At 44.7% G+C, this 25676-nt stretch overlaps 1 protein-coding gene across 1 annotated transcript in view; it reads right to left on the bottom strand.

Moving 5' to 3' along the window:
- STRADB (STE20 related adaptor beta) overlaps nucleotides 1-25676 on the bottom strand; it is a gene marked incomplete in the record, with an annotated part of 92247 nt that overhangs the window by 31383 nt on the left and 35188 nt on the right. Inside the window, 3 exon segments of the mRNA XM_077448616.1 lie at nucleotides 8923-9027; nucleotides 9921-10092; nucleotides 12219-12342. Of these exon segments, the coding sequence (XP_077304742.1) occupies nucleotides 8923-9027; nucleotides 9921-10092; nucleotides 12219-12342 (401 nt within the window).

A 25676-nucleotide genomic window follows, 5' to 3' on the forward strand; every position in this document is an offset into this window, starting at 1 on the left:
CTGCCTTGACCATTCTCTGGACTTCCGCTGCCTACTCTCGGACTTCCTAGCACAGTTGCCCATCTAGGCTTGCTTACCCGGTACTTGACCTCTGCTGCTGCTACCTGGCAACCTGTGCTACTGTGGGCACTGCATCCCTGTGTCAACTTCAGGGTTGTGCTGCGCTCGGCCGCAAGGGGAGCCCTCTCAGCATTTCGGCCTCACTCCCGACCGTGACAGTATAATCCAGCCATGTCAGAGGTCGACAGAGGTGACTCCCCATTGGAGGCCGTTTTACAAGAACTTACGGCCCTTACTCCAGCTATTCAGGAGCTCCGAGAGAGATATCACTGGCTGAAGGAACGCCTGCAACACCCGCTTGAACCATCCACCTTCTCCGGTCAAGTTCCTGCTTCTACAATCTCAGCTGCCCCAGAACCACGAGTCCCAGCCCCGGAACGCTTCTTTGGGGACCGAAGGAAATTCAGATCCTTCAAAAACTCGTGTTTTCTCTATTTCTCCCTGCAACCTCAGACCTTTTCTTCAGAAGCAACCAAGGTGGGGTTCACCATTTCATTACTGAGGGACGATCCCCAGACGTGGGCCCATGGCCTGCTGGAGCAATGCAGCCCTTACGTGGATACTTTGGACCTGTTCTTTGAAGCCATGGCTCGCTTGTATGATGATCCTTTCCGGACAGCTACAGCCGAAGCAACTTTGTACGCCCTTCGCCAGGGTGGGCGACCTGCAGAGGACTATTCAGTAGAATTCCGTACCTGGAGCTCTGACTCCGGCTGGAACGAAGCAGCACTAAAATATCAGTATCGTATGGGGTTGTCCGAAGCCCTTAAAGACGAGTTGGCCAGATTGGAGATTCCCACTACACTTGAGGACCTCATCTTACTCGCCATCCAGCTCGACAGGCGTCTACGGGAACGTCAGTCTGAACGCACTCGGACTACTTGCTCCATCCAGGCCCCACCTTCAGCTCGCCCAGCAGTGGCCCCCGTTCTGAGGGGCATTCCCCGTCCCGCTTTAACCTCCGAAGAGAGACTTCTTCGCCGTCAGGCACACCTTTGTTTTTACTGTGGAAAATCAGGACATTTCATTAACTACTGCCCCACAAGGCCGAGTAAACCAGTCCCAAGCACCCCATCTCACCTTCAGGTAGCAAAGTCAGCTTCTGCCCACATCACTCTTCCAGTCACATTGATGGTGGCAGGCAGCAGAATCCCTCTACAAGCAATTATTGACTCTGGAGCCTGTAGTTGCTTCCTGGACTTAACCTTGGCTAGGAGTCTGGCTCTCCCACTGAACCTCAAGGAACAGAGACTGACCGTCCGTTTGGCCGATGGCTCCTTACCTAGTTCAGGTCATGTCACCAAGGAAACTAGTCCCATCCTGACGATCACCAATTCGGGTCACCGGGAATTCCTTAAATTTGATGTTCTGAGCTCCCCGATGTTCCCTGTTATCCTAGGGATCCCTTGGCTACAGGCTCACAATCCCCAGATCGATTGGCCCACAAGGGTGGTTTCCTTCACATCTGCCTACTGCCAGCAGCACTGCCTAGATTCCGTCCCCCGCAACCTGCCCAGTTGTCTGACTGTACAACCTGTACCCAGTCCGGCTTCTCACATACCAACAGTCTACCAGGAATTCAGAGACGTGTTTGACAAGAGGAAAGCCGATATCCTACCTCCACACCGCCCCTATGACTGCCCCATTGAATTGTTACCCGGGGCCTCCATTCCTTTTGGTCGGATATTTCCCCTTTCGGAGACTGAACTGGAGGCTCTAAGACAATACATTGACGAAAACCTGGCCAAAGGATTCATTCGTCCCTCTTCATCCCCTGCCGGAGCAGGCATCTTCTTTGTGGAGAAAAAAGATAAGACCCTAAGACCATGTGTGGACTATCGGGAATTAAATAATATTACCCTCAAAAACCGTTATCCTCTTCCGCTTATCCCTGAACTCCTCCAGAGGTTCCATACCTCACGTATCTTTACGAAACTCGATTTACGTGGGGCTTATAATCTTGTCCGTATCCGGGAAGGGGACGAGTGGAAGACCGCCTTCAGAACAAGATTTGGTCACTTTGAGTATTTAGTCATGCCCTTTGGACTATGTAATGCCCCGGCAACCTTTCAGCATTTCATTAATGATATCTTTCGGGAGCATCTTGACCACTTTGTTGTCGCCTACCTTGATGACATTTTGATTTTTTCAACCTCACTAGAGCTTCACAGGGTACATGTTAAGAAAGTACTATGTATTCTTAGAACTCACGGGTTATATGCCAAAGCCGAGAAGTGTGATTTTGAGAAGGAGTCTATCCATTTCTTGGGACTCATTATTTCCACAGGTGGAATTGCCATGGACCCGCAGAAAGTGAAATTTATCCTGGATTGGCCCGCTCCTTCTGACAAAAGGGGTGTACAGAGGTTTATCGGGTTCGCAAACTTCTACCGAAGGTTCATACGGGGTTTCTCCACCATTGTAGCCCCCATCACTCTGACCACTCGCCAGCACACCAAGTTCCACTGGTCCCCAGCAGCTCAGTCCGCCTTTGACCAGCTCAAGATCCTTTTTACCTCTGCGCCCATCCTGCAGCATCCAGATCCCGCCTTGCCCTTCGTGCTAGAAGTTGATGCCTCGGAGGTAGCCACCGGGGCAATCTTATCCCAACGTCAAGGTCCCAAAGCTTTACTACATCCCGTAGCCTTTTTCTCTCGGAAGATGAGTTCCCCAGAGAAGAACTATGATGTAGGGGACCGGGAACTTCTAGCGATCAAAACCGCTCTTGAAGAATGGAGGTACCTCCTGGAAGGTGCCGCTCACCCCATTCTAATTTTTACGGACCATAAAAACTTAGAGTATCTCCGTACGGCCAAACGTCTGAGACCTCGACAAGCCCGATGGGCTTTGTTCTTTTCAAGATTCAATTTCCACATTACCTACCGCCCAGGATCTAAGAACAGCAAAGCGGATGCTTTATCTAGGATGTTTCCTGATAGCCCAGAAGGAGCCCCACCCAGTACAATTTTGTCTCCCCAAAATTTCCTGTTGATACAACCAGACCTAAGGTCTTCTATCGAACTGGCTACTAGGCAGTGTACGGAGACCGAAGTTTCTTCCCTGAGAAGCCAAGGAGGGCTTCTATGGCGCCAGGACAAGATTTTTGTTCCCCAGCAAGCCAGGTTACTGGTATTGAAGACTTTCCATGACCACCAACTTGCAGGCCACTTTGGAGTGCGGAAGACGACGGACCTTGTACAGCGGTCCCTATGGTGGCCTACTTTAAGGGCGGACTGTAAAGTATACGTGGATTCCTGCACTATCTGCCAGCGCAACAAGGGATCTAACACCAGACCCTGGGGTCTGTTAAGGCCACTGCCAGTCCCGGAGAAACCATGGAAAGAAATTTCCATGGATTTTATTGTGGAACTACCTCCCTCTGAAGGGTTTACGGCCATCTTGGTGGTCGTAGACCGCCTGTCCAAGATGGCGCATTTCTTGCCGCTAAAAGGGACCCCCTCTGCCCTAGATACGGCAAGAACTTTTATAAAAGAAATTGTCCGGTTACACGGGGTACCTGATAGCATTGTATCGGACAGAGGGGTACAATTCACCTCCAAATTTTGGAAAGAACTGTGTAAATTGCTCTCAATTAAAATATGTTTGTCTTCTGCCTATCACCCACAGAGCAACGGACAAACCGAAAGGACCAACCAAACATTGGAGCAATACCTGCGATGCTTCTGCTCCTTCTCCCAGGATGATTGGGTTTCCTTGTTACCTTGTGCGGAATTCGCTTATAATAACTCAGTGCACGCCTCCACCAACCAGTCACCCTTCTGGGCAAACTACGGATTCCACCCTTCATTCCTGCCTAACACCATTCCTGAATCGTCTGTCCAGGCAGTCCAAGACAGAGTAAATCTCATTCACTCAAACTATCAAGTACTTCAAGATACCATGAGAAGGGCCCAGGAGGAATACAAAAAGCAGTACGATAAGAGGAAGAGAGTCAACCCTACCTTCAAGACAGGGGATAAGGTGTGGCTTTCAGCAGCAAATCTTAAACTGCCTTGTCCTTCCCGGAAACTGGGACCTAAATTTCTGGGTCCTTTTGAGATCAAACGGGAGATCAATCCTGTAGCCTTTGAACTTGTCTTGCCTGAATCGTTTAAAATCCATCCTATATTTCATGTCTCCCTCCTTAAACCTGTTACCTTTAGTCCATTTTCAGGAAGAGAAGAAGTGCCCCCGCCTCCAGTTCAGGTTGATGAAGAAACTGAATACGAAGTTGAGTCCATCCTCGACTGTCGTCGGAGAGGTAGGACCATCCAGTTTTTAATTAAATGGAAGGGGTATTCTGCTGAGGAGAACTCGTGGGAGCCTGCCAATCACGTACATGCTCCTAAACTTTTACACAGGTTCCGCAGCCGGTATCCTGAAAAATGGGCTCGGTTGGGCATCCGGAGGCTGCCCCTTGGGGGGAGGCACTGTCAGGGAAATAGCCGCAATCTCACGAGGTACGTTCGTGTTAGCGCGCGTCGGCGCCTACGTAAGCGCAAAGTAGTTTCTAGACGAACGACCGACGCTACGTCTAACCGGGCGGGCATACGCGGTGATGCTACGAATACACAACGTACTCGACGTAGCCGTACGATCGCTTCGACGCGCTCACGACGTGACCCGGTCACCTCGCCTATTTAAACGTTCGCCTGACAGTCCCGCATTGCTGGATTATCGTCAGCTCTCCTGTGAACCTGTACCCGTGTTTCCTGTTATCCGACCTCCAGTGTACCGGCCCGGCTTGCCTGACCCGCTCCTGTTATTCTCCTGGCTCTGACTCCTGGCTTGTACCCGACGTTCCTGATCTGCTTCCTGCACCTGATCCCGGCCTGCCTTGACCATTCTCTGGACTTCCGCTGCCTACTCTCGGACTTCCTAGCACAGTTGCCCATCTAGGCTTGCTTACCCGGTACTTGACCTCTGCTGCTGCTACCTGGCAACCTGTGCTACTGTGGGCACTGCATCCCTGTGTCAACTTCAGGGTTGTGCTGCGCTCGGCCGCAAGGGGAGCCCTCTCAGCATTTCGGCCTCACTCCCGACCGTGACAGCAGTTCTTTGTTTACTATATGTAGCGCGCAAACTAATTGCAAGACTTTGGATAACGCCCAGGGTTCCCACTAGACATCAATGGGTGGAGCAGGTTAACCGGATGTTGATAAGGAAAAAAAATGACATTTCAACATAGGAATGCACCTCGTAAATTTTACTCATTGTGGAGAACATGGTTGGAGACACCTGGGCTAGCACCACTGCAACTAATTACTGACAGACTTTTACAGGGCTGTTAAGCCACGTGGTTGGGGGTGGAATGGAGGATAATAAATGCCTTGATTGGTTGGGGGAGAAGCAATACTTTTGTATACATGTGTTGTGTAAGTACTTTTACACCTGGTGGTTGTGACAGCCTTTTGATGAGAGATATCTGCCCAGCCCACTGGGAAAAGACCATATATAAGCACAAAGTTACTAGTTTTATTCCTTTCGAGATTGCAGGTATTTGATTTTGTCAGTTATTCTGATGTTCGTTGTGTGCCGCATGCTAGCTTTTTTGGCACGCCTAGCGGGCCTTATATAGAAATTGTCTACATGATATTTGTACAGTACAAATGTTCTTTGGCTATAATCTGTAATTTTTTGCATATTATGTATCTGTACCAACGAACACACAATACAAATAAAACCTTTTTTTGATAAAAAAAAAAGTGTAAACACAGTTGACTAATAATAAATGGCTTCAGCCAAACACTAAACATGAGTGAAAAATGTTTTTGCGTCATCATTCATATTCTCTGGAAAATAGCCATGAAATCATAAATTCTGCCAAGGTATGTAAACTTATGAGCACAACTGTATGTATCTATCTCTTCCCATCTCTTCTTTAGCCCCTGACCAATCCCTGAGCACCTCTTGGGGTAAGGTTGAGCTTGGGCTTGTTATGTTCTTTTAAAAATATTAATCTCTCTCTTCTCTAGCCTGACAACTCCACCAGCGCCTCTCACTGTAAGGATGAGCTTGGGTGTTTTAGGTTCTTTTTAAATAATATTAATATCTCTCTTCTTTAGCCTGACAAATCTGCCAGCTCCTCTCACTGTAAGGATGAGCTAGGGCATGTTTACAAGTTGCTGTGCCTGAGCACGCTAGGAAGCTGACAGCGCGCATCGCCGCCACTAATCACAGGCATGGAGACATTTCCCGATCTCTGCAGCTGTGGACTGGGAAATGTCACAGTCCCTGTGATTGGCACTGCACACTGTCAGGGCTCTGGCAAATAGACTTGTGAACACACCCCAGCAACACGCCGCAGCTCATCCTTACCGTGAGCGGCACTCTGGGATTTGTCAGGCTAAAGAAGAGATAGAGTTAAAAAAAAACAAAAAAAAAAACATAACACCCCTGAGCTTGGGGCCATAGAAGGATATATATGCAAATTGCAAGTGGGGGCCACATCAAACCGAATGCAGGCCGCAATTGGCCCCTGGGCTGGACTTTGGATATGCCTGATCTATATCTATAGTAAAAAAAAATCCTACTGATCCAGCCAGAAATCTTGAGATCAGAACTACATCCCTCAATGTTATGGACCATAGGAAGGTTGTGAAGTTCTGTAGTCCTTTGCTGTTTCTACAGATAAAAGGAGGGATAGTGAGTGTTGTAATCCTAGGACTGGAAGATTATTTTACTTGGTGATTCTGCCAGAAATAATGAAAAAAAAATAACTTGGTAAAAAAAGGAAAATAAATGCATCCACCACATCTAAGGACTGGTCAACTAAATATATTATTTTTGTGTTTGAGTTTAGATATACATTAAAATTATCTCCCCTAATAAGGTCCTGTAATGTGCTTGTTTAAGGTGTTACTACAACCATGACAGTAAAATCAGTTTGTATATGCAATAAAGCATGCTTGTTCTACTCAGTGCAGAACCTAAGGGGTTAGTCCTGAGCATTGTGTAAAAAGACTGTTTTATGTGTATTGTTAGAGAGTTTTCTTTTCTTGGGAGGGTGCATGTGATCGGCATAGGGCCAAGCAACACTGTCTAAACAGAGGGGTCAGGGGTCCTGCAGGACAGTCAGAGTAGAATGAAAACTCCTCCTACAAGCTTTTACCAAACATTCATAGAAGTCATAAGACTGCTATATCCTGCTAATGAGAAAAGCTATTTAACGGTTTATATTTACTAACATTTTTGCATTTCCATGTTCTATGTATAGTGGGAGACCAGATATTGTGAACGCAGGGTCCTGGGTTTAGCAACACTTTAATACTGCTGCTGAGAAGTCCAGACATTTTAGACCAGCTCAGTAAATAGCCAGTTGTTATAAAGGTTCTGCACCATACTTCAAGTAACCTATTTGGATTAATGGGCTACCACTGGACAGAACCTTCTCTGGCAACCATTATAATTTAGCATACCTCAGTATCAAGCAAGTCCAATCCTCACACAACCTTATTTACCTCTGCAAGTGGGGAGCACAGTTAGTTAATGCTGGTTACCGTTTACAGCGGGTTGCTCACAAATTTATCACTACTGCATATGGAACATTCCAGTAAACATTTCAAAAAAAGTATTTATGTTCTACAGCATTCTGGTATGTTTGCGGAGACTTTGAGCTACCAATTATGCCTGGTAAGAAGTGTTAAATTGCAAATATTGCTAGGTAGGAATTGTATACACAGGATTTGCAGTATCTGCATACACATGCAAATGTGAGTGTCGTAAGTTACTTACAGTTACGTACATATAGCTGCGCACATTGTTTCTGTCATATATTTTAATGGGTAAAATTATGCTGCAGCTGTGGCTCCTGAGAGCTAGAACAATAAGCATAAATTACCCTGTTTGACAGCTTGCAAGTTGGAGTGCATGTCCCAAACGCAGTGTGTTCATGGCATGTAACCGCACCCAGGCGGCTGTCAAATCGGAAACAGTGCCTGGATCCATGCAGCCAGAACACCTGTGCACCCCCCCCCCCCCCCTGTTGGGAAAATTGTACAAAGTAGAGCTGCACAATTAATCGTTAAAAAATTGTGATCTTGGTTCAACCCCTCTGACGATCTCTATTGCAGAGTTTTCAGATTCTTTCATATAACAAGTGGAGAAACTTATCTACTCACTCAGCTGTCAAACAAAAACATCTGGGCAGTCTGCCAAGTTTTTAAAATTAAACATTGTAACCAATGTCCTTCTTAGATCAAAGGGAAACTTCTGCGTGTAAAGAAAAAAATCCAGGCAGGCAGTCTACCAAGTTTTTAAACAAGTGTAAATGCAGTACGTTTAACCACTTAAAGCCTAAATCTTTTTCTGACACTCGTTTCTTAAGTTAAAATCAATTATTTTTTGCTAGAAAATTACTTGGAACCTTCAAACATTATATATATTTTAGCAGAGACCCTAGGGAATAAAATGTCCACTGTTGCAACATTTTATGTCACACTGTATTTGCCCAGCGGTCTTTCAAACGCAACTTTTTGGGAAAAAATACACTTCAATAAAAAAAATAAAAAAATAAACTGTAAAGTCAGCCCAATTTTTTTCTGTTTTAATGTGAAAGACGATGTTACATCGCGAGAATTGTGAGAGAATCGTGATATATCTTCTAAGCAAAAAAATAGTGATTCTTATTTTAGCCAGAATCGTGCAGTGGCAAAAAAAGGTTTGTATGATTGTTAAAGAAATGAAACAATATAAAAAAACAGGGTATGCAAACTGTATGTGCAAATGTGTGGCACTTGCAGGTCCTCTAAAGAAATAATATATGAATAAATAATATCAACATAAGATAATGTATGGCAAAATCTAGCTCTTATGAAAAAAATGACAAATATGTGGTTCTAGCAGCAGACGATAAACAATTACCTGAGTGCGGTGCATGTCCATGAATGGAACACGCCCAGTAGCCAATTCACAGGCAGTGATTCCAACACTGTAGATGTCTGACTTCACATTGTACCCATAGAGGTCCTATTTAATAAAATAAAATATTATTCATAATGTGCCAGCATATTCTAGAGAGGTTTGTGAGCAAAACTTTTGCACGTTTTTTTTTCTATTCTCATACTAAAAATGTCAAACAGGCATAATCTGTGATTGGTGTGTGAATGATCATCACTTGCAACAGTTCTGCTAAGGCAGTAAATCCGGTTCTCCTGTTCTGATACTGGGCATCATCAGTTCAAAAGGGGGGCCGGGGCACTCCCCCCCCCCCCGTTACGGCCTCCCTCCACTACACTCCCGCTGGCTGCTGCAGGGACACAGGGGGATTGTTTCAGGGTGGAGAGCAGGTAAGGGGAGGGGGATTTGTGATAAATATGTTATATTTACCATCCCCTTACTTTCCTGAATGAGCGATCTGTGTTTGCTCCTGTGTCCATTCAATACTGAAGCATATACTCATTACAGAACGATTTCCATTCGTTCACTGTCCAGTGCAGCTGAGACTGCAGAGAAAGGGATTGGTAAATTATGTCCTCAGTCAGGTAGGCTGTACAGGGCCTCATGATTTCTAACATCAGCCCTGCTTGTCTGTGTCTTATTGGGTCTGTTAGCAATTTGTTGCCAAGTTGCCCATAAGTGAATAATGTAAAGTTCTGCTGCCTTCAAATATCCAATCATGTGCAAGCAAGATTATATATTTTTTTACATTTCCCTTGCACATGATTGGCTACTCTTTGCAAAGTGAACATACTCAATTGTCTTATGTTTTACTTTTTTCAAGATACCGGTCATGTAGCCTACAACATTAATCAGAGGATATTAGAGAAGAGAATATAATAAAAAATAAAACGAAGTTTCCTTCTAATATACTTAGCACATGGTAGTTTTAAAACATATGACTAGCGGCAGGAAAAACTGACCTGTCTTAGTAGCTCAGGACTGAACCAAGGCAGCATTGCAGTGCTAAAATTAGGAAAATCATATGCCACCTTAGCTCTTTCTCCACTTCGGACCATACTGTAGAGGTGACCAAGCCCAGAAAGAGAAACAAGACCTTCATCCGAGATCAGGATATGGCTGCCGTTCACACTCCTACAAAATAAATGAATACTATTTATGAAGCATTTTAAACAGTCATTTTAAATTGAAGCAAAAGGCAAAATGTTCAGCTAGCACTTAAGTCAATTAACAAATCTAATTTGGAAACCCTAGTTCCAAACAGGAACTCCAGGCAAATATAAAAATCACTACTAAATTCAGATACGCATTTGTAAAAAAGTTATTTGTTTTTACATTAGCATACCTGAACATCATGATATGTTACAGCAGGACCTAAGTGACTGGGATAGGAAGGGAAAGCATTGCAAGTAAACCAGATGTATGGGAGTTTGTACTGAATGGAGATTTGCAGAGAGGTTACAGACCTGGCTCTATTATGTGACAAGGGTAACTAGATCTGTAATACCACTGGTAAAAACAAAAATTTATATTTTAAAATGTAAAACACAACCTACACAGCCCACGTTCTTGTGGGAAGGCGTGGCCATAATCTAGGACGTGAAGGACGCCTAGAGTCCAGTCTACAGTGCCCATAGTCCAGTGCACATATGTGAAACACAAGGCCTGCGGTGCGAATCTGGTCCTCCAGGCCATTTCATGTGGCCTTTGCGCTTCTCCTGCAGCTGTGGCATCCCTCTCATCTCTGCCCACACCCACCTTCCCAAAATCTCAGCAGTGAAGACGAAAGAACTGCTCTGCCAGATCCTGCGCTTCTCCATGCAGCAGCAGCAGCACTCCCTTGTGTCTGCCTCCCCCTGGTCTTAGCATTTAGCAGACTCCAGTTCTACTCTGATGTGTGAAAAAAAAAAAAAAATAATAAAAAAAAAAAAAGGGGGGGGGGGGGGGGGAGGGATGCTCTGGACATCTGCTTATAATTATTATGAGAATAATACAATGCTACAGATGGAAAGGAGGGTCGCACAATGCTGGCATCATTCACAAGAAACTTTATTGGAAAAATAAAAAAAAATGTTCTGCCATGGTGTTCTGTCTATTGATGTGGCCCACAATAAAATGGAGTTTGACAGGGAGGAGAAGGTCTAGTATGCAACCTATACAGTCCAAATCTAGGGGGAGAATCCTTTGTAACTTGAGACAGCCCCAGTTTAATGAAAGCAGGAGACCTTGTATGCAGCTTTACAGAGCCAACATTCTAGTGGCAGCGTGAGGAATTGTATGCAGCTTTACGGTCTATTGGAAAGGAGACCATGTACAGTATGTAAACTTCCAGAGACCACAGCTTAGTATAAGGTAGAGGTCATAGTATGCAGCTCTAGCATGCTCTACAGTCTAGTGATGTAAAATATTCACCTTTCCTTTGTTTTCCCACTGCTCTGTCCAGCTGCTGGGGAGTGATGTTGGGGAAGAGAGCTGGCAGAAGCAAGGAAACATCCCTAAATGGTCCAACTCTAGAGAACACTAAAAACCAATAATATCTAAACTGTAGAATTTCACCAGTCTGGTCAATATGGCAGCACCCATTGCTGACTTGTTTTTTTCAGGGTGCAGGCTCCAGGGTTGACATTTCGATCCTAGCTTCACTACAACGATCTAGAATATGCAGGATGGGAGCTCAGACTGACTTTTTAGACTTCACTGTTAGCATGCTTATTTCAGACTGGACACTAATTAAGCAGTAAAGCCAGGAGCATGATGATCATTTCCAATATACAGTAACAGTTTAACATTTTGCAGCTGAAGGCCAGCATGAGCTGACAGATCTTTAGCAATGCATATCTGATTAAAGACAATGGCTACATATGTTATTCTGTCCATTCCATATCACATTTGAGAGAGTAAGGCTCCATTCACACAGGCGCAACTCCAAAGTCACACGATTTTCAGTGCAACTATGATGTGACTTTGATCTGACATTACACTCTCTGGCACTAAATCGCTTCAAAGCAGTGCAGGCACCTTTTCAAAGTCTTTGCGATCTGAACAGGTGCCATTGAAAATAATGGGCTGCAACTTGTCATACGACTGTGTTCAAAGTCACATGACAAGTCGCACAAGTGTGAATGGAGCCTAAATACTAATCAGCAACAGAAGGTTTTTTTTAGACACAAATATGGGATGGTTATTAGCAGATTAGGTCTAAAACAGCCTGAAACAAAGGCATTAGAAATAACATAATGGAAATGTTTTTTTCAATCTACCTGTGAATATATCCATTTTGGTGCAGATAATGTAATCCTTTTAATGTTTCATACAAAATATTTCCTATTAAAGCTTCACTCATTCCTTCAGGATAATAGTTCTTCATGAGGCTGCTAGCAGATCCTATACAGGAAAGGAGTTAAAACAGTCAGTCCACTTTTGGTGGATACCAGTGGCTTAATTTAACCATCGGCCTTTAATTCTTCACAATGAGTCAAATTGGTGAAATATTTATAGCCATCTGTCCACCCAGCACAGCAATGAAGTACAACCCCCCTAAGAACTATTGCCACCACAATTTTCAAAATAGCCACCCCGATTTTAGGTAAAAATTAAGTGTTTCTGAAAAAAAGTATGTGTCGGGAATCTTCATCCAAAAAAGCAGGCTGGGACCTAGGGTGGCCATGATGTGCTTTAGGTCTCTTAATGAAGCATTGCTAGTGGGATTATGCACAGTATTTATCCCACAAAAAAAACAAGACTAAAAATTAGTCTAGACAATGACAAATAATATTTCTGCCTGGATTTCTACTATGTGTCAGTTCACCCCATTAGAAAACCAACATACTGCATGCAGAGAGTGTCTTTCATCACATTCAAATTCGGACCTTATTCTTACAAGGTTGTTTAGCACGCAAGATATTTTTGCAGAATCTAAAGTTGCTTAAGAGTTGGCCTGTTTGCCTCTTGAACCTTTTAACTTTACATTATGCAAAATATAGAAGAGTAAGAGTAAATTTCCATTACAAAAGTACAAATTGAAATAAATAAATTCCTTTCCAAAAGATTGTGTAACTCATGTAAATACTCTACACCCTTTCACACGTGCGGACCGTTCAGATCCGCCTGTCAGTTTTTTCAGGCAGACCTGAACGAACGCTCCATACATCTCTATAGAGTGATGGATGTCAGTGGTGACATGTCCGCTGACATTCGATCCGCTCTGCTAAATCCAGACAGTTGGAAACCCTATTTTCCATCCGTCTGGCAGATCGGATCGTATCGGGTGAAAAACGGACAGGTGGTCCGTTTTCATCCGATCCCCCCATAGAGGAGAGCGGAGATCTGACAGGTCAGTTTCTGCACAGTGTGCGGAGACGGATTTGTCATCTGCTGGCTCAGCGGGGATCAACGGATCGATCCCTGCTGAGTAGGCGGATGTCTGAAAACGGATCTGCACATGTGAAAGGGACCTAACACGCATCGTTTAAGACTTATCTGTAAAGATCTGTATTGGTATTGTAAAATATTGGTAAATATTTTTACAACAAGTTTAAAATGTAAAAGCAAATATTTTTGAACAACCAGTGATGGGTGGAAGCTGACACTGCAATTTGCGAAAAGCCATGGCCTGCACATGAACCTTGGAGCTGAAGCTCTATATGTAACCATGCAGCTGGAGAGTATCAACACCGCACCTACACATAGTATTCAGCACAAAGAGAAACTGTAACTGACATGCAAAGAAACGGACAGTTTCTGAAAGTGCAATCTCACTCCCTGATTCTCCACCTCTGGGCTGGAAAATCAGGGAGAGAAGAGAGAATCGCTGGAGAACTGAAGAAAACAAAACTGTGAAAAAGTCCCCCTGTCTTTCACAAACCCCCTCAAAACCTGCAAAGCAGGATAGAAACATTATACATACAAAAATGCAAAATGTTTCTTATACATTATACATACAAAAATGTTTATGTATACTCTGTGTGTGTAATTATATATATATATATATACATATATATATACACACACACACACACACACACACATACTGTACACAGTGGATATAAAAAGTCTAAACACCCCTGTTAAAATGTCAGGTTTCTGTGATGTAAATAAAATTAGACAAAGATAAATCATTTCAGAACTTTTTCCACCTTTAATGTGACCTATAAACCGTACAACTCAGTTGAACAACAAACTGAAATCTTTTAGGTGGAGCAAAGTTAAAAAAAAATAAATAAAAAGATACCGCTTGCAAGTGTGCACACCCTTAAACTAATACTTAGTTGAAGCAAATTTTAATTTTATTACAGCACTGAGTCTTTTTGGACATAGAACATCTTGACTTGGCAATATTTGCCCACTTTTCTTTGTAAAAACACTCCAATTCTGTCAGATTGGAAGACATTTCTGGAGCACAGCCCTCTTCTGATCACCCCACAGATTTTGAATCAGATTCAGGTCTGGGCTCTGGCTGGGCCATTCCAAAAAACTTTAAATCTTCTTCTGGTGAAGCCATTCCTTTGTTGATTTTGATGTATGCTTTGGGCCTTTGTCATACTGAAAGATGAAGTTCCTTTTCATGTTCAGCTTCCCAGCAGAAGCCTGAAGGTTTTGTGCCAATATTGACTGGTATTTGGAACCGTTTAGAATTCCATCTACCTTCACAAAGGCCCCTGTTCCAGCTGAAGAAAAACAGCCCCAAACATGATGCTGTCACCACCATGCTTCACTGTGGGTATGGTGTTCTTTTGGTGATGTGCAGTGTTGTCTTTGCACCAAACATATATTTTGGAATTATGTCCAAAAAGTTCAACCTTGGTTTCATCAGACCATAATACATTTTCCCACATGCTTTTGGGAGACTTCAAATGTGTTTTTGCAAAATTTAGCCAGGCTTGGATGTTTTTCTTCGTAAGAAAAGTCTTCCATCTTGCCACTCTACCCCATAGCCCAGACATATGAAGAATACGGGGGATCGTTGTCACATGCACCACACAGCCAGTACTTGCCAGATATTCCTGCAGCTCCTTTAATGTTGCCGTAGGCCTCCTCTTAGCAGTCTCCCTGACCTTCAGTTCTTAGTAATGTCACTGTTGTGCCATATTTTCTCCACTTGATAATGACTTCACTGTATCTTCACTGTGTTCCATGGTATACCTAATGCCTTGGAAATTATTTTGTACCTTCTCCTGACTGATACTTTTTAACAATGAGATCCCCCTGATGGTTCGGAAGCTCTCTGCGGATCATGGCTTTTGCTGTAGGGTGCAACTAAGAAAATGTTAGGAAAGACCTACTAGAACAGCTGAACTTGTGGTTATTCGGAGGCTTCCCCCTCTAAAAGATTTCAGTTTGTTTTTCAATTAAATTGCACAATTTATAGGTCACATTAATAAGGGGGAAAAAGTTCTGAAATTATTTTTTTACCTCACAGAAACTTGACATTTTAACAGGGGTGTGCAGACTTTCTATATCCATTGTATATTTGTGTAGGGGGACTTTAACATTATTATTTTATTAATATTATGCAGTGTTGTGTGAGTTACTGAGGAGAGCGTTCTCCTCTGAACATGCCAGTAAACTCAGCAGTGGCAATTCACCACTGCTTAACCGCTTGCCGACCAGCCGCCGCAGTTATACTTCGGCAGGCTGGTTTGGCTGTGTGAGTGCCATAGGTGTACGTCGGGCTCATACACAGTGATCTGTGGGCATTCACAAGCCGATTGGCCAGTGGGGGAGCAGATCAGCAGGGCTGGTGGACTTAATGTTCGCTGGCCACCCGCGATCGTTTCCCGCAGTGACAGAACAGGGATCTGCCAAAGTAAACAAGGCAGATCTCTGTTCTGTCAGGGGATGACACATAGATCCTGTCTTTCTGCTATGCAGGAAGACGGATCTGTGTGTTGTCCCAGGCAGCCCATCCCCCATGTAGTTAGAAAACACACTGAGTGAATACATTTAACCCCTTGATCACCCCTTGTGTTAACCCCTTCCCTGCCAGTGCCATTAGTACAATGTCAGTGCATATTTTTAGCACTGATCACTGTAATAATGTCACTGGTTCCCCAAAAAAGTGTCAAAAATGTCAGTTAGGTGTCCGATGCAATGCCGCAGTCCTGCTAAAAATCACAGATCACAGCCATTAATAAAAAAAATAAAAAAAAAACACGATATAAAAATGCCATAAATCTATCCCCTATTTTGTAGACGCTATAACTTTTGTGCAAACTAATCAATACATGCTTATTGGGGTTTTATTTACCAAAATATGTAGCAGAATACAAGTTGGGCTAAGTTGATGAAGAAAATAGGATTTTTAAAACAGCTTACCTGTAAAATCCTTTTCTTTGAAGTACATCACGGGACACAGAGCCATAGTAGTTACTATGTGGGTTATAGGCCACCTTCAGGTGATGGACACTGGCACACCCTAAGACAAAAAGTCCACTCCCTAGATAAACCCTCCCACTACTGGGAGTACCTCAGTTTTGTAGCAAAGCAATACACCTGTATACCAAAAAGAAGTGAGGGACCTCTGTGTCCCGTGATGTACTTCAAAGAAAAGGATTTTACAGGTAGGCCATTTTAAAAATCTTAAAAAAGTAGAGTACTAAGAGACTAAAAGACTTATACTGCAGCCTGAAATACACTGTGCCCAAAGGCAATATCCTCATGACCTTTTACATCTATTTGATAGAACCTGGTAAATGTATGGATTGAAGACCAAGTTGCAGCCTTGCATATTTGAGCCATAGAGGATTGGTGATGCACTGCCCAGGAAACACTAACAGCCCTGGTGGAGTGCGCTTTAATATGAAAAGGTGGAATTTTCCTCTTTAAACCATAAGCTTGAACAAACACTTGATGAATCTATTTAGAAATTGAAGATTTCGACGCTGCCTGTCCTCTCTTAGGACCTTCTGGCAACACAAACAAAACATCTGTTTTACGAATCTGAGCGGTCACCTTCAAATAGACCTTGACTGCTCTCACCACGTCAAGAGAATGTAGTGACCTTTCTTCCACAGACCGAGGTACTGGAAAAAATGAAGGCAGAACAATATCCTGGTTTAAATGAAAACCTGACACTACATTTGGTAGGAAATTAGGATGAGGATGCAATACAACCTTATGAATAATCAAATATGGCTCTTTACAAGAAAGAGCAGCCAACTCTGATACTCTTTTTGCAGAAGATATGGCAAACAAAAAAAATTTTCTTGTCAAAAGGACCAAGGGAATATCTTGTGTCGGCTCAAAAGGCTGTTTCTGTAATGCCAACAGGACTATATTCAAGTCCCAAGGGTTCAGGGGTGACCTAACTGGAGGATTAATTTGCGTTACCCCCTGAATAAAGCTACGAACCAGAGTGTGAGGCAAGTGGTCATTGAAAAAACACAGATAAGGCCAAAACCTGGCTTTTGATAGTACTCAAGGCCAGCTTCATTTCTAATCCCATGTGTAGAAATTCAAGGATCCTACCTATGAAATATTTCCTGGGGTGCCAACCCCTGGATCCACACCAGGAGACATATGCCTTCCAGACTCTATAATATATGACTCTGGAGGCTGGCTTCCTAGCATTAACCAAAGAAGAAACTACTGAACCCGACAGCCCACGGTCTTTCAGAATGTGGGTCTCAATAGCCAAACCATTAAATTTAGCGTTTGTAAGGTAGGATGGAATAGGGGACCTTGTGAGAGAAGGTCTGGCTACAGTGGTAGGATCCTTGGTTCCCCTACCACTATTTTTACGATCTCTGCATACCAAGATCTCCTGGGCAACAAGAATCACCTCCTTCCCTTCCTTCTTGATCCTGCGAAGAAGGTGCGGAAGCAGAAGAACAGGAGGGAACGCATAGATCAGTGAAAACTGATCCCACGGACAAACCAAGGCATCTGTTCCGCATGCCAGCGGATCCTTTGTCCTTGACACAAAGTTGTTGACCTTTCTGTTGAAGCTGGACGCAAACAGATCTACGTCCAGAATTCCCCATCTTTGACATATTAACAGAAATATGTCTGGGTAAAGAGACCATTCTCCCGGGAACAACTGTTGGGGACTCAAGCAGTCTGCCTGCCAATTCTCTATTTCGGGAATGAAGACTGCCGATAGGTAAAGAATGTTGTCTTCTGCCCAGGATAGGATATTATTCACCTCTCTCTGAGCCGCACGACTTCTCGTACCCCCTTGGTGATTGATATAGTCCACCGTTGTGGCATTGTTGTGTTGGATCCTGACAGGACAATCCCGTAATCTGAGCAGCCAGGCCTTCAGGGCCAGGCGTGCTGCCCGAATCTCTAGAATATTGATGTGCAAGGTAATTTCCCTTTTGGACCATTTTCCTTGGACAGATGCTTCTTCCAGGACTGCTCCCAGCCCAGAAGGCTGGCCTCTGTTGTCGCCACCTTCCAGGTAACTGGTAGGAAGGACTTTTCTTTCTGAAGATTCTTGGATATCAACCACCAATTGAGGCTTTGATGCACTTTGGGAAATAGACGCATCGGGAAGTCTAGAGCTTGGACCTTTTTGTTTCAAGTTGACAGGATACTGTTTTGCAGCAGTCTCAAATGAAACTGCGCATAAGGAACGGCCTTGAATGAAGCTACCATCTTTCCCAACAATCTCATGCAAAGTCAAATAGAAGGATTCTTCTTTGCTTTGACCACCTGAATCAGTTCCCTTATGGAACTGATCTTTGCCTGGGGCAAGAACACCCTCTTCTGAGCTGCATCTATGATCAGGCCCAAGTACTGCAATCTCCTTGACTGTTTTAGGATGATTTCTCTAGGTTGAGAATCCAACCTAGGTATTCCAGGTAGCTGACTGTGTTGACCAAACTCTGGTTTAAGCGGGCTACCGACTGATCTATCAAGAGTAGATCGTCTAAATAAGCCAAAATTGTTATACTCTGAGCCCTTAATCTGGCTAAAGGGGGAGCCAGAACCTTTGTAAACACTCAAGGTGCAGTAGCTAGACTGAAAGGCAGATCTACAAACTGAAAATTAAGATTTTCTATCTCGAAGTGTAGATATTTCTGGTGAGCGGGGAAAATAGGTACATGTAGATAAGCATCCTTGATGTTGATTGATGCTAGCAGTTCTCCACCTTGCGAAAAGAGTGGATATTCAAAAAAATGGTTTAGATCTTTGAGATCTAAAATGGGTCTGACATCCCTGTTTGGTTTTGGTACCGTAAAAAGGTTTGAATAAAACCCTAACCCTCGCTCTTCCATGGGGACCACCGATATCACTTTTTGAGACAAGAGATGATCAAAAGCCAGAAAGAGAGACTTCTTTTTTCTGGGTCTCTGGGAACGTTTGATCTGAGAAAACGAGACGACGGGAACTCTCAGTAATCTAGTCTGTAACCTAGAGATATTGAGGAAGCCACCCATTTGTCTCGACACTGTTCCTGCCAGACCTTTGAGAACTGCAGAAGTCTTCCCCCCATTCGATCGAGCAGGGCCACCCCTTCATAAGGAGGTTTTAGTATTTTGTTTAGCGGGTTTCCTCACCCAGGGCCTCTTGACCCTGGGGTTGACCCTGAGGTTGACCCTGAGGTTTACCTCTTGAATTTGACGGTCGGGATTGCCTGAAGGCAGATGCTCCTGGCACTGGAGAAGAAGCTTGTTTAAGAAAAACGCTTAAACTTCCTTTTAACTGGTAAAAGGGTACTTTTTTCCATTAGAAATTCTTTGGATGTATTTATCCAGATTGTCTCCAAACAACCATTCACCATGAAATGGAAAACTAGCCAAGAGCTTTTTGCTTGGCGCTTCGGCTGACCAATTTTTCAACCATAGAACTCTACGCACATGTACCAACCCGAGCATAAGCCGTGAGACTTGGAGAATAGACATAGTGTCTAAAACATAACGCCTCTGATATCCCGGTGAAATCTTGGGCCTGCTGATCAGGAATAATCTTGAGAACTTCATTAAACTGATCTTTTAAGGACTGACATACCTTGATCGCTGCCAGCGCTGGCTGAACCACTGAACCTGCCAGAGAAATATTGTTTTTAAACAGGAATTCCAACTTCTTATCTGTTGGATCCTTCAACATTTGAGCATTGTCTACAGGACAAGTCAAGTTCTTGTTCACAGAGGATATAGCAGCATCAATTGCTGGAATCCCCCATTTTTTATTAAACTCCTCTTCCATAAGATAAAGTGTTGAAAACTTTTTTGGAGGAAAAAACTGTTTATCTGGGTGTTCCCACTCAAAATATCATGCTTTTCCTATCCACTCATTACTGAAAAGCTTAGTAGGTTGGGGAGGCTTTAGCGAACCCAAGCAAGAAGTGGGCTCATCGAATGACTCAGCTACTGGCAGCAAAAATGTGAAGCGGACCAATTCAGCGAGATTGTACCAACAACCTTTATTGTGAACCCGATCCATCCATATTAGACTCTTCAGAAGAGGAGTCATCAGCCTTTCCCTGGTCCCCTGAGAGAAAAGCGTAATCTCTCGCCCCATTCCTCAGTTTGAGGGTCCTGGGTAATGGACGGGGACCTATTAAGCTTAGTCCAACTCTGGGATGCGATTAAGGCATCAATTTTTTGTTCCAAGTCTAAAATGGTTGAGGAAAAAAAACCTCTTCGGTAATTTATACCGATGCTGCAGTGTTAAAATGGAGGGCCACCCTAAAATAAAAAAATTCCATTAATATTCCTAAAAAAAAAAAAAAAAAAAAAAAAACCCTAGTTAGACTTACCGGTAACGGTATTTCTACGAGTCTTTCAGGACAGCACCTGGAGAGAGCGCAGCTCCACCCACTTTCCCAGGAAACACTGCAGATCACTTTAAAAGACCGGACACTTCCACCATGGCCTCAGTTGTTCATAGAGTACCTCCGCCATGCTGAAATTAAATAAGCAGAAAACATAGCAATACACCACATTTATCAAACACAATATAGGGTGGGTCATCAGCGCTGTCCTGAAAGACTCGTAGAAATACCGTTACGGTAAGGCTAACTAGGGTTTTTCTCCCTTCGTCTTTCAGGACAGCACCTGGAGATGATAAGAGAGTACTTACTCTAGGGAGGGACCACCGCCTGCAGAACCTTTCTGCCAAAGGCCTGGTCTGAAGCTGAGAGCAGGTCCAACCTGTAGTGGCGTGTGAAGGTGGTGAAGCTTGTCCACGTAGCCGCTTTACAGATTCGATTCGGAGAGGCTCCTGCTCTTTCCGCCCAGGAAGTTGCTACTGCCCTAGTAGAATGGGCGACAACCCCTGCGGGGGGTTCAAGCCCGGATGCACTATAGGCCTCCCTAATAGCCATTCGTAGCCACCTAGCTATAGTATTTTTGGACGCACTATAGCCCTTCCGTGGTCCTGAGAACGCTATGAAAAGGGAGTTTGACTTCCTAAACTCACGTGTGATCTCTAGATAGTGTAACAGACACCTTCTAACATCTAGGGTATGGAAAGATTTCTCTGTAGCGTTTGCAGGTGAAGGACAAAAGGTGGGCAGAACTATTTCTTGCGTCCTATGGAAGGCTGTTGAGACCTTTGGAAGGAAGCCCGGGTCAGTTTTAAGAACAACCCGGTCCGAGAATATATAACAGAAAGGCTCCACTATTGATAAGGCCTGTAGTTCGCTTACTCTTCTAGCAGATGTAATGGCCACTAACAGGACCAACTTAAGCGACCACAACCTGAGAGTCGCTGCTGCTGGGGGTTCAAAAGGTTCCTTTGTCAATGCCCGTAAAACCAAGGACAGGTCCCATCTAGGGAAAAACTTAAATGGTACGGGCCTAGCTCTGGCCAGAGCTTTAAAAAATCTAATAATAAGATGTTCTTGAGATAAACGTCTCTCAAGGAAAACTGATAAAGCAGCCATCTGTGTCTTTAGGGTACTGGCTGCCAACCCTAGTTCCATGCCCTCATGGAGAAATTCAAGAACTGAAGAAATCTCCTGGGGAGGGAATTCCTTTGACAGGCACCAGGAGTTAAACCGTTTCCATGTTTTGAAATAAATTGCCCTAGTAGTATCTTTTCTACTTCCTAGGAGAGTTGTGACTAACTTATCAGATAACCCTTTTCTCTTCAAAATTTGCTCCTCAGTAACCACCCGGTCAAATTGAGTTGCCCGATGTTCGGATGCTGAAGAGGTCCCTGGGTTAGGAGATCCTTTCGAAGCGGAAGAACCATGACCTTTTGGGCCAGAAGGGGGCCACTAGGATTAGACTCGTGGATTCTCCCTGCAATTTCTTTAGAACCAGAGGGATCAATTGAAAGGGGGGAAAAGCGTAGCACAGGTGGAAATCCCACGGGTGTGCTAGGGCATCGAGTCCGCTTGCCTGATCTTGTCTGTTTAAAGAGAAGAAGGCCCTCACCTTGTTGTTGCTTCGTGATGCAAAAAGGTCTATCTGAGGAAGGCCCCATCTCACAGTCAACTCTTGAAAGACTTCGTGGTTCAGACTCCATTCTGACTCCCGAACTTTTTCCCTGCTCAGAAAATCTGCTACCACATTTAGGTCCCCTTTGAGGTGCACTGCTGATATGGACCTCAGGTTGCCCTCTGCCCATGACAGAATCTGGCTGGCCAAGGATAGCAGCACCTTGCTCCTTGTGCCCCCCTGCCTTGTTATATATGATACAGCTGTGGCGTTGTCGGAGAGGATCTGGACATGGAGTCCCTGAACCACTCCTCTGAAGGCCCATAGCCCAAGCAGAATAGCCCTGAGTTCCCTCCAGTTGGAGGACCTCCTGGACTCCCTGACTGTCCAGTTCCCCTGGGCCATCTGCCCTTCTAGGTGGGCGCCCCACCCCCAGGAGCTTGCATCTGTAGTCAGCCTCAGGTCTACCGGGAAACACCAAAGTAGACCTTTGTCCAGATTTGAGCGATCCCTCCACCACCAGAGTTTTCTCTGGACCTGAGGGGGCATCCTGAATTGTTTCTCCAGGGAGTCCCCGTAGGACCAATTTGACAGAATTTCCTGTTGGAGCTCTCTTGCATGCAAGCGTGCCCACTGCACCGCGGGAATGGATGATGTGAGGAGGCCCAATACAGACATGGCTGCCCTGACAGAGATAGGCAGGTTTGTCTGGGTCCTCTTCACAGCACTCATGACCTTTTCTATCTTCTCTACTGGTAGAAAAATCCTTTCCTGCCTGGAGTCGATGGTGTACCCCAGGAATTTTATCGACTGGGATGCAACCATGCTTGATTTTTCCCTGTTTATTAGCCATCCGAGGCCCTCTAAGTGTCTTACTGTTCTCCCCAGGTCCCTCTCCAATAGCTGTTTTGTATTGGCAAAGATTAGAAGGTCGTCCAAGTATGGAATGATTGATATACCTTCTACCCTGAGGGGGGCTAGGGCTTCTGCTACGACCTTGGTAAAAATCCTTGGGGATGAGGACAGGCCGAACGGGAGAGCGCTGAACTGGAGATGTATCACAGAGCCTCCTGTCCTGAGTGCAAACCTCAGATACCTCTGTGAAGCTATGGCCATGGGCACATGGAGATAAGCATCTCTTAAGTCTATGGACGCCATGAAACAATTTGGCATCAAAAGACTCTTTACTGAGAAGATTGTGTCCATCCTGAATCTCTTGTATTTGATTGATTTGTTTAAAACCTTCAAATTCAGGATCAGTCTGAATTTGCCCGATGGTTTTTTTACAAGAAAAATGTGTGAGTAACAGCCCAATCCCCTCTCCTCGGGGGGAACATCCATGATCACTTTTTGCTGCATCAGTTCCCCCAGAATAGAGATCATGGCTACAGACTTCTCTGGGTCCTGAGGAGCCTGGGTTACGTAAAACTGTGCGGGAGGGGAGTGATCGAATTCCAGTCTGTAACCCCTTTCTATTATACTGAGGATAAACAGACTGTCCGTCACTGACTTCCACTGCGGAAGGAAGGCCTGTAACCTCCCTCCCACAGCTGGAAGACTGTCACTGTTTTTTTGGGGTCGGAGTAGGGGGACGGAATAACACTCCCGACTTGCCCCTTCCCCTCTGAGGCTTCCAGGGTCTCTTAAAACCTGACTCTTTTGTCTCAGAGGTTTTTCGAAAAGCACGAAAATTCTTTGTGCTTTGGGGAATCACCTTCTTTTTAGTAGGAAAACCCTTCTTTTTGTCAGCCGTTCTATCCAGAATAGCTTCGAGGTCAGGGCCGAATACCAAGTCTCCCTCGAACGGAAGACCACATAACTTTGCTTTTGAAGCAGTATCTCCTGCCCATGTCTTAACCCATAAAGCCCTACGGGCTGAGATTATAAGGGCTGAGGACCTGGCTGACATTTTAATTGACTCTGCTGAGGCATCCGCCATGTACCCTACTGCCTTTAAGAGAAGAGGCAAAGTATCAAGCAGATCCTTTCTAGGTGTTCCTGCCTCAATATGATCTTTTAGCTGTTCTAGCCAGTGTTCTAAATTTCTGGCTACTACAGTTGAAGCCATTGCTGGCTTGAGGTTTGCTAATGTTGAGTCCCAGGCCTTCCTTAGCAGGGAATCAGCTCTTTTGTCCATGGGATCCTTGAGGATACCCATGTCCTCGAACGCAAGATCCGTATTCCTTGAGACCTGGGAAAAGGCTGCGTCGAGCTTAGGCTTCTTGTTCCACACCTGTGAACTATCCTCCTCGAAGGGAAACCTGCGTTTTAACGACCTAGAAAAGAAAGGAGGCCTCTCAGGATCTCTCCATTCTTTCTTGACAGTTTCGGACAGAAACTTATGCACAGGGAAAACTCTGCGTTTCACCTCGCCCAAACCCTGAAACATCTTGTCATGTAGTGACAGTTGGGCCTTATCCTCTGTGATATTTAGAGTCGTGTGGATATTTTTCAGTAAGTCATCCACCTCCTCCAAGGATAACTTATACCGGGATGAAGAATCGGAAGCCTCCTTTGCTTCCTCTGCCTCCTCCTCTGAAACAGAGGATAAAGCGTGCTCCTCCTCCTCCTCCGAGTCACTGCCCCCCTGGGTGTAGGTGCTGGTGGGTGAGAACGGGGCGCTGAGCTATGACCCGCAGCTGGGCGTCTGTCTAAATAAGACCGGAAAGATTCAAAAGTGTCTGATAATTCTTTCCTGAAAGAACTTAGTAATTCTCCCTGCTGAGCCGCAGGGGTAACGGAGGCTGCTTCTTCATTGACTAGGTCGCTTACGCAAGACCTGCAAAGCACCTTAGTCCAGGAATCCTTAAGAACATTTCTACATGATGGGCACCTTCTCTTGCTAGGAGGGGACACATGCTTGGACTTTTCCTTTACTTTCTGAAATATACCAAGAAAAAAAGGATGCCAAAAACCTGAGTTGTAACAACACCAAGTAGACACAAGAAGATATGCTGCCAAATAGAACAGATTTTAACTGACTTCCCATTCTATTTGTTCTTCAGCCAGTGAATCCCCCACAGACTCACTAAACAAACATTAAACGCATTATTCCTACATAACATTTCTAGGAAAACAATGCTGCAGGCTTCCCAAGTCAGGAAGGGAGAAAAAACAAACAAGCCTAACAGTAATGACAGAGACCGCTGCCTCTGCTTACCTGAGCCTGGCTGACAATTGTGGCTCCTGCTCCTGCCACCGCCGATTGATCCTCCTCCATCGTCAGAAAGGATCGAATGGCGTCTGGGCGCTCCATTTGTTTGAAATTCGCGCCTCCCGGAAGTGATGTCAGCCGAGGAGACCGGCCCCCTCTCCCTGCGTTCCAGCGGCCGGAACCGGAAGCCGCGCCGCGCCGACGAAAGTTCCGCCCCCCGGCCGGAAATGACG

This window comes from Lithobates pipiens, unplaced genomic scaffold (genome assembly GCF_037356315.1).
Source record: "Lithobates pipiens isolate NorthernLeopardFrog02 unplaced genomic scaffold, aLitPip1_a1.2 Scaffold_22, whole genome shotgun sequence".
In the NCBI taxonomy this organism is placed as follows: Eukaryota; Metazoa; Chordata; class Amphibia; order Anura; family Ranidae; genus Lithobates; species Lithobates pipiens.